The sequence below is a fragment of the Corvus brachyrhynchos genome, unplaced genomic scaffold (genome assembly GCF_000691975.1).
Source record: "Corvus brachyrhynchos isolate BGI_N302 unplaced genomic scaffold, ASM69197v1 scaffold125, whole genome shotgun sequence".
Taxonomy (NCBI): Eukaryota; Metazoa; Chordata; class Aves; order Passeriformes; family Corvidae; genus Corvus; species Corvus brachyrhynchos.
The window spans coordinates 2,139,371-2,148,330 of record NW_008238342.1 but is presented as its reverse complement, the minus strand read 5'-3'; the positions used below and the strand labels follow the sequence as shown (position 1 = coordinate 2,148,330).

Here is an 8,960-nt window from a genome sequence, read left to right as displayed (position 1 = left end):
CCTGTTTGTCCTGGTGCTGTCAGGGCGTGGAGCTGCAGCCCTGTCTGTCCTAGGTGTACCACACTGTGAAAGGGAGCAGCAGCCCAGTGCACAGCTGATGGGGACTGTTGTCACACAGCCAGGCCCTCGGAAGCAGGGAGGGCAGAGGAGCCTTGGAGCAGGTGGGACTTGGCCCTTGCTCAGAAATGGGGAACGTGTTTCTATATCTGGGCCCCTGCCAGTCTCCACCCCATCTTCTGGGAGGGGTCATCTGCATTCACAGGCGCTCTGTGGCAAAATATCTGTGTGGAAACAGCCTCTTAGAGAAATTTGGCTGAATCATTGCTCTCATGAGGGTTGGAACACCTGGTTGCCCTGCTGGGTCCCTCCAGCTCTTCCTCCAAAGGGGCCTTTCTTTGTCTGTCCGTGCCTGGTCCCAGGAGAGGTGAAGAGCAAAGCCTGAAGATGACTGTACTGACCTTCCTCTCCTTTTTTCCATTTCCTTATTTCCCTCCCACTCTCTCCAAAGGTAATTGAACTGGTTAAAAAATATGGCACCAAACAGTGGACCCTGATAGCCAAGCACCTGAAAGGGCGGTTAGGGAAGCAGTGCCGGGAACGCTGGCATAACCACCTGAACCCTGAGGTGAAGAAGTCCTCGTGGACAGAGGAGGAGGATCGCATCATTTTTGAGGCCCACAAGGTCCTGGGGAATCGCTGGGCAGAGATTGCCAAGCTGCTGCCTGGGAGGTAGGACCCCTTTGCTCGCTGCTGCCTTCCCTGCTGGGTGGCCCCTGGAGATCCGTGTGTTAGGCTCTCAGGATGGGGCTGGGGCGTGTGTTGGAGCTGCCAGCTGTGCTTTAAAGCTGCTGTAAGTGATGATTTGTTCCCTTCTGCTTTCTCTGCAGGACTGACAATGCTGTGAAGAATCACTGGAACTCCACCATCAAGCGGAAAGTGGACACAGGAGGTTTTCTCAACGAAACCAAGGAGTCCAAGTCATTGTACCTCCTTGTGGAGGTGGATAACAAGGAGAGGCAAAGTCAGACAACAGCTGAGAGCCAGGTACTGCACCAGCACACTTGCAGCAGGCAGCTGGGTCAGTCTCCTGCCCTGATAATGCATTTTGGAGCTGTTCGTCCACCCTTCTGCTGCCTCACGCTTTTCCGCAGCCTGGTGTCTGCCCAGACAGTCTGTGCCTTCCCCAGCCTCCCAGATCTCTCCCTTCAGGAGCTAGAGGTGTGATGGGAGCCTGAGTGTGTTATCCAGGCAGAGGACAGCAGTCTGCTAGAGCTGTTACCTTGCCAATCCCAGCAACAAGCCTGTCTTGGACACGGAATATTCTTTTGGCTTCGTTGTGCTGTGGCTGGTGGGAGAAGGAGGCTGCTGCAGACAGTGTGTGTGTGGGAGCAGGGTGCAGAGATACTGTGTTCCTTTCTTCTTAACAAGGAAGCAGGAAAGTACACCCAGTGATTGTTTTCATGAAGAAAGCATATAGTTTTTGAAGGCAGGCTCCTGGAAAATAGGAAGCATAGAACTAGTGCTACATGCTCAGCCTAAGTACAACTTCCTCCTGGGACACTGGAAAATGACATCTTTGATTAAGCAGTCCTGTGCTTCTTATGTTGTGTGGACTCCTGCTCACTGTATGGGACAGAACAGTGAGGGAGAATGGGGATGTGAAACAAACCTGGTGGCAGGTAGGAGAGTGGGCAGAGCTGAACGTGTCTAGGTGCTCTCTGTCCCCAGGACTTGACACTGTTCCCTTGCTTTCTGCTGATATCTGGACTTTCTTTGTTGTATGTGCCAAGAATGTCCTGCCAAACTGGCCAGTGGATGTCTCTGAAATAAAGGAAGAAGAAGTCAGTGATGAGGAAGTGACGGGTGTACAGGAGTTGCCCTTGGAGCTGCCAGCTGCAGGAGTGGCAGAGCAGAACGTGGAGGGGACCCCAGATGATGCAGTACCTGAGGATGGCACTTCATTGGTCGAGTCACCGTACAAATGGGTCGTTGAAGCTACCAACTATTTGTACCCAAGCTGTGCCCCAGCCTTCAGTGAAGCTCTGGACATGATTGAATCTGTAAGTAACAGACCCTTGTTCCTCCAGTTATTGTAGGGAGACCGACCCTCACCCTTTTTGTTTGACTGAACTTACTGGGTCCCCTTGATCATCACCCTGAGGAGAGCTGGGTCTGTCATTGCCTTGCAGCTTCCTCCTCTCTCTCTTCTGGGGCTGGATTAGACCTTTCCAGCTCTGCCAGTATTGCTGTGGGCTTGTGTAGATTTTCCTAGGTGGGTGTCCTTGTGTGTGGGCTCTGCCTGTGTGGGAGGCTCTAAGTGCTGGCAAACCTGATTTCAAGCCCTTCTTTGCCAGCCAGAGTGTCCCCAGCTCTCCTTTTTGTAATGGTTCAGGCCCATGCTCATTGGCTTTCCTTTCTGTCCTGTCATGGGGTGGGATAGGACAGGACAGACTGGGAATAAGCCAAGCCCATTGTACTATGCAGGAGAGACCCCTTCATGCTGGCACAATGCCACCATTTGCTTTCAGTGGAGGTAGCTTCACTGAAATTAGTTATTTTCAGCCAGTCAAGCGGTGCTGAGGTCCCCTGGGTGACAGAGGCACACCAGGATGGGAGGCTGGCTAAAACCAGCAGGGCTCTTTGCTGCCGTCAGAAGGAAGTTGCCTCTGCAGCCCCCAGCCTGCCTGAGGCACTTAAAATCCGTGAAGGAGTCACTTTGCCTGTGTATAGGCAGACAGTGTGTGCCTGAGGCTCAGCACTGCATCTGTGGGCCCTTGTATGGTGCTGGGTGTTGGTGGGGTGGAGCTGTGAAGCAGCTCATTTCTGAACTATCTGGTCAGTTTTAGTCTGCTTTCAGCTGTGCAGGTTGCACCCAAGCCCTGTGCCCAGCTTTACAGGTGTGCCCAGGACTGTGGGTCGCTCTTGGGTGATAGTTGCTTCATTCAGTCCCAGCCCTCTGCCCAGCTGATTTTTCTGTCCGTTCTCTGAGGGGGTGCAGCTGTTTGTGCAGCTGTGCTGTGAAACAAACAGGGAAACCAGCCTTGCATTAATAGAAAAACCTGCCCCATGCACAAGCAGCAGCTTTCAGCTGGGTCAGATCCCTGATCTGGCTCCAGCTGTGCCCATGGCAGAGGAGAGAAGGGCTTGAGCTGTCCCTGGCCAGGCTCCTTCCAAAGCTTGGTGCCATCTCACACCCCTACTTATTTCACCTCCCAGCTCAGTCTGGCTGCTCAGCTTCCACCCTGGGCTGCTGCTGACACTTTCCCTTTTGTGCAGGACCCAGATGGGTGGTGTGACCTGACCCAGTTCGACCTGCCCGAGGAGCCCTCAGCCGGTGGCAGCAGCGGCAGCGCCAGCCCGGCCAGGCCAGTGCCCGGCGAGGTGGCCCTGGCCCTGCCCAGCGTCACTGAGTACCGCCTGGACGGCCACACCATCTCTGACCTGAGCAGGAGCAGCAAGGGAGAGCTCATCCCCATCTCCCCACACGCCGAGGGCAGCTTTGGCACCCCGCCCTCGGTGCTGAAGAGGCAGAAGAAGAGGAAGATCTCCCTCTCGCCTGTCACAGAGAACATCACCAGCACCAGCATGTCCTTCCTGGAGTCCTGCAACAGCATGACGCCCAAGGGCACCCCTGTAAAGACACTGCCCTTCTCTCCATCTCAGGTATCTTCTCGCCCTAATGTCATACATTCCCATCAGCTCTGCCCCCTTTGTGTTCCTCTTGCCTTGAATGAGGCAGTGCCAGTGTGCAGAGCGTGTTCCTGTGCTAAAAGAAGGCTCAGAGCTGGTTTCTGGCACTGCTTCTCTTCAGTGCTGCCCTTCCTGAGGGAGCAGCAGCCTGTGTCTCCATATGGGAGTGCTTGCAGTTTTAAGGAAGCCCAACTATCCTGTGTGAGGGGCAGGGCACCTGCCCAGTGTGAGGAAGGAGCCCCCTGTGATGGAGAGCACACTGCTGCTGTCCCCAGGGCATTGCTGTCCCCAGGGCATTGCTGGCCCAGCTGCGGGCAGCAGAGTGGCAACACTGAAAACTTGCTTTCCCTGTCTGTTTGCAGTTCAGTCACACAGACAAGGGCAGCAAACACCTTGTGCAGATCTGTGTTGCTGTGCTTATGAAAACGCTCCTGGCCTTGTCTTTGTTGCAAAAGGGACTCAGGGTGTTTCAGCCTTTGTTGTGACTCCTGCACTGTCCCCACACGTGGTCTCTGTGGTGGTCAGACCCACGAGGGTCCAGCTGTGCCTTCCAGGCCTTTATTTCTGCTGTTTCTGCAGCAGAAAACGTGGGAGGGCACCACAGGACAGTCCAAAATGCAGGTTTAGGTGGACCTTGAGGGAAAGGCCAGGAGGAAGGAAGCAATCAGAATGGGACCCATAATGTACAGCTCTGCAGAGTGTGAAAGGCAGGAGTGTCTGGAGTGAATCTGAGAAGGCAAAGTGCATGTCCTACCTCAAGCTGAGCTTCAGCCATCAGTGAATGTCACAAACACAATTTTTCTCTCCCAAGAGGTTCTTAGGTACAAACTGTGTTCTTCGTGGAGGCAGAGATGTTGCTTACTGGCTCTAGGGAAGTAAAATCCTAGCAGAGCTAACACAGTTCATTGTTTTCTCACAGTTTAGGCTGAAGACAGCTCAATGCAAGACCTGTTAACTTGCACACTTTGTGTTATGTGGACTTCCCTCATGTTTGCCAGCCTGAGGTTGGAATAGACTGGGTGAGCTGGGATTACCAGTGCAAGGAGAGACTTCTCTCCTACTCTGTAGCTGGTAGCTGTGAAAGTTGTATCAGCTCATCCCTTATGGGAAGTGAATAATCTCTATGGGTGAGAGGCACCTTCTGGGCACTTTCATGTGTGTGTCCATGCACAGAACTGAGTCTGTAACCCATCCTGGGTTGGGAGAAATGTTCCTGCCTCAGGGTTTCCCTCATATTTAGGAAAAAGTAATGGCTTGTGATGTGATGCTTGAGACTGAGTGTCTTCAATTTTTCTTCCCTGTGCTGTGCAGTTCTTGAACTTTTGGACCAAACAGGATACACTAGAACTGGAGAACCCTTCCCTGACCTCCACACCCGTGTGCAGCCAGAAGGTGATTGTCACCACCCCGCTGCACAGGGACAAGACCCCTCTGCTCCAGAAGAACTTAGCGTAAGTCCTTTCCTCATCCCTGAGCAGTGTCCCTTTCCACACAGCAGTCTGCTCCAGTTCAGACATAGCTCTCAGTACTTCTCATGGCATTACTGTGAGAGAGGCAAGGCAGGCTGGGGATTTCCTTAAATCAGTGTTTTCCCCCCCAAAACAGCTCTTCTCTGAGCTGCAGGGAGTAAGTGTCCAGGCTGGCTGGGGGCACAGCTAAGTGACCTCTGTTGTGCTCAGCTGCTGGGTGGGCTGTGGCCTTGTGTGGGTTCCAGCCTGTCTGATCCCTTTTCTTTCCCGCTCTGCTTCCAGGTTTGTCACACCAGATCAGACATATGTGGTGGACAACACACCCCACACTCCCACGCCTTTCAAAAATGCCCTGGAGAAATATGGACCAATTAGACCTCTGGTAATTATTGAGCAGGGTGTGGGGCTGATGAATGCAAATGAGACATGGAGGGGAGAGGTTTGTGCAGGGCTGTGAGCAAACTTTTATCTGTGCCAGAACAAAGGGTGGTGTGGTAGTGCCAGGCTGAGAGGGGAGGGGTGAAGGGGACATTGTCACAGTGATCCGTTCACTGTAAGGAGCTACAGGACTTTCAGCTCCTCTGTAAACCAGCTAAAAGTGCCAAAAGCTGCCCTTGAGTCGGGCTGCAGTGCTTGGCTACTGATGACCTTGAGGAAAAGCAGGGAAAAGCCTAGGCCTCCCTGAGGAGCTGGATCTCCCAGGCATTGTGTGCACACCGGTCTCCTGATGGCACATGTGGGGTTCAGCTGATAAGTCTCTCACACCTGGAGATCCTGTAAATCCATCAGCCTAGCAGAAAGCTTGTCATATCTTTTCCAGATGGGAAGCAAATATGTTGTTGTGTTTGTGCTCCCACTGTGGGCTCTCCTGACCCCATTGTCCCTTCAGGGAAACACTTGTGACCCTGCCTAGCACAGAGATTTTGACTGCCTTGTGCTCTCTCTGCCTTCCACCCCAGCCCCAGACTCCTCACCTGGAAGAAGATTTGAAGGAGGTGCTCCGAAGTGAAGCTGGCATTGAACTCATCATTGAGGATGATGTGAAGCCTGAGAAACAAAAGAGGAAACAAGGGGTGAGCTGGCTGTGCATCCAGTGCCAGCTGCTATCTGCTGTGTACTCTTAAGGAGTGTTCTGGCTGGTTTTAGTCATCCTGCTTTTGGTGCCAAAATGTTTTTAGCCTTGTGGCTGCTCTCTTAATCAACAACAGGTGCCTGAGGTTAAGGCCTGCTTAAAATACTGCCAGGAGTGTCCTGGTTTATGCTGAGCTCAGGGCTTGCTGGCATGCTTGGAGCACCTGGGGCAAGTTGGGCTCCCAGAAGGCTCTGAGCTGGTATAAGAAGTCTCAGTTGCCTGGTGGCCTTTCCTTCCTACTAAAGCTCTTTCTCTAAGCTGCTGGTTCAAGGTGCCAGGAGGGGGGCACTGGAAGCTGCTGTGCCCCGTAGTGGGGAAGGCTGCACACACCTTCTTCCTGAGGTGCTGGTGCCATGCAGAACTGGGGTGATGTGGCCTTGGTGTGCACCCTGGGCCCTCAGGAGGGCACTTTCCTGGGTAGGTTCATGGTGACACTGGTTTTCCTACGTCCTCCAGTTGCGCAGGAGTCCCATCAAGAAGGTGCGGAAGTCTCTGGCCCTGGATATTGTGGATGAAGACATGACACAGAACCTGCCTGCCCTCCCCAAGACTGTGTGTTTCAAAAGAGCCCAGGTGAGGGCTTGTGTGCTCAGAGCAGGGGCAGAGCTGGCTCTGCTCTGGCAAAACTGTGCAAAGCAGCAGAAGCAGCCTGGAGCTGCCTTTGAACAGTCCATGTGAATGTGTATGAAGGGCTGGATTTCTCCTTCCCTTACGCTCTCCTTTTTCTCCTGGTGCAGCCTGTGAATTTCCTGTCACGGTCCCTGAACCTCTCCTCCTCGAGCAGGAAGAATGACAGTGGTTTGCTCAACAGAGCCTTTGTGCAAGTGCAGCCAGAGAAGATGTCCTACAGGAAAATGCCCAGCCACTTCAGGCCACCAGCGCCGGTAAGCCCTGCAGCCACTGCCCTCCCAGGCAGGAGTTTATCTGGCACACTGCCCTTGTCCCTTGAGGAGTAAGGGATGGAGCTCTGAACTCCTGCAAGGGCATCCCTACACTGCCAGGGCTGTCTTTGCACTCAGGCTGGGAGATGCTGAGCCAGAGGTGTCATTCTACATTCCTACAAAACACAGCTGTGGCCTGCTCAGCATGTTTGGCCCTGGATTTCCCCATGGGAATTCGCACCCATCAAGGAATTTGGATGATTGCTCTGGCAGTAAAGTAAACCTTCTTTTTTCCAGTGAGCACCCCTTGGGTGGACAGCAGGAAGCTCACCTTTTTTGCTTGTCAGGGCAGAGCAACTCTGAAGTGCTGTATAAAGGTTAAGCAGGAAGGTATTTCCCACCCCTGTGTTTTTTAGGGTGCTTCTGGGTTGTGGGGAAGGCTGAGTGCCTTAGGCAGCATGGGCTGGCTTTATCCTGACCCCGTGGCAGTGCAGAGCTCTGGTGTGGCACCTTGTACCTCTTGCTGAGGTTGGTGCTGTTACAGCAGCTCTGTTCCTCAGCTCTGGAGCTGGGTTGTGCTGGAGTCACAGCAGCCCACAAAGGCCCTCTGGGGCATAAACAGATCTCTCTGCAATCGTCACAGCTTGCATGCAGGATGCATTTGTAGAGAGGTATCCGTGCTTTGCTGGGCAGTGTAGCTCAGACATAGGGATTGGGACTATAATTTTGTAGGTGTTTGTAGAGTGAGTCATCGGATGTCTCTTCGAGCTTCAGTGAGGATGGAAACATGTGCTGTCCTTGTTGGGGGGCTTAGACTGCAACTGGGGCCTTGTGTGAGGGTGTTTTCCCATCCCAGGAAGAGCCCAGGTGAGTGTTGTCCCCAGGAAACTGCAGTGAGCAGCATCTGTCCCTGTCTTGTGAGAGCTCTTTATTCTGACAAATAAATACTCCTCAGCCAGAGTAATTCCTTCCCCTTCCCCAAATAAACCCTGCTTAAACACTTCAATTTTTCCTCCTGTCCTCGCCAGGGTCGTACTGCTCCGAGAGCTAACAGCTCCCTATAAATAAACTTTGGGAGTGACTCGGGGGTGCCAGTGAGGCAGCTTGTGTGGTGATGGAGTACAGGTGTGCAGTGAAATCCCATTGCCCACAGGCAGCAGGGCTGGCTGTGCTGCTGCTGGGCTCTGGGGATTTATTGTGCTGCCCTGGTGCTGCTGGCAGGCAGTTCTTTATTAAGGAGGCTCATCCAGCTCTGGGCTGAGCCTCAGTGGGCCCAAAGCTGCTCTGGGGATGTGTGGGATGTTGCTGCTGTGGCAAATGCTGGAGCCCTGGTTCCCTGCAGTGCATGTGGACAGGCACTTCCAGCTCAGGGCACTGCCTGTCTCCTGGCTGCATTTACCAGAGGATTCTCTGGGGCTTTCCTGGAGTGCAGAAACACCTCGTAGGTGCCCTCAGTTTCTGTGTGCAGAGACTGAAGCACAACTGGTTTTTGGCTCTTCCTTTGTGCTGTGGGGCCCTGTTGAAGCTGAAGGCGCTAAATTGCTGTTAAGGATGGCATTTGATCAAAATAGGCCTGGGGCCAAGCAGCTCCTGTAGGAATTGAACTGGTGGGCAATAAACTCTAAAGCTGTGCTTGAATTCCTTCTATCCTTCTGGAATCCCTTCAGGGCAGTGAGTTTTAATAGGTTTGTGCTTTGGGGTTTTTGTCTTGAGGCAAGTTAAGGGAAAGCCCTAAAAGGGCATGTGGATTGCCTTGAAATGGAGCACTCACTTGGGAAACTGCTGAAC

General features: G+C 53.2%; 1 protein-coding gene across 1 annotated transcript in view; it reads left to right on the top strand.

Moving 5' to 3' along the window:
- MYBL2 (MYB proto-oncogene like 2) overlaps nucleotides 1-8,960 on the top strand; it is a 12,400-nt gene that overhangs the window by 2,957 nt on the left and 483 nt on the right. The window contains exons 4-12 of the mRNA XM_017735150.1: nucleotides 509-729; nucleotides 888-1,044; nucleotides 1,791-2,060; nucleotides 3,277-3,663; nucleotides 5,002-5,141; nucleotides 5,442-5,541; nucleotides 6,119-6,232; nucleotides 6,748-6,864; nucleotides 7,029-7,175. Coding sequence (XP_017590639.1) covers nucleotides 509-729; nucleotides 888-1,044; nucleotides 1,791-2,060; nucleotides 3,277-3,663; nucleotides 5,002-5,141; nucleotides 5,442-5,541; nucleotides 6,119-6,232; nucleotides 6,748-6,864; nucleotides 7,029-7,175 — 1,653 coding nt within the window. The remainder of the gene's footprint in view (nucleotides 1-508; nucleotides 730-887; nucleotides 1,045-1,790; nucleotides 2,061-3,276; nucleotides 3,664-5,001; nucleotides 5,142-5,441; nucleotides 5,542-6,118; nucleotides 6,233-6,747; nucleotides 6,865-7,028; nucleotides 7,176-8,960) is intronic.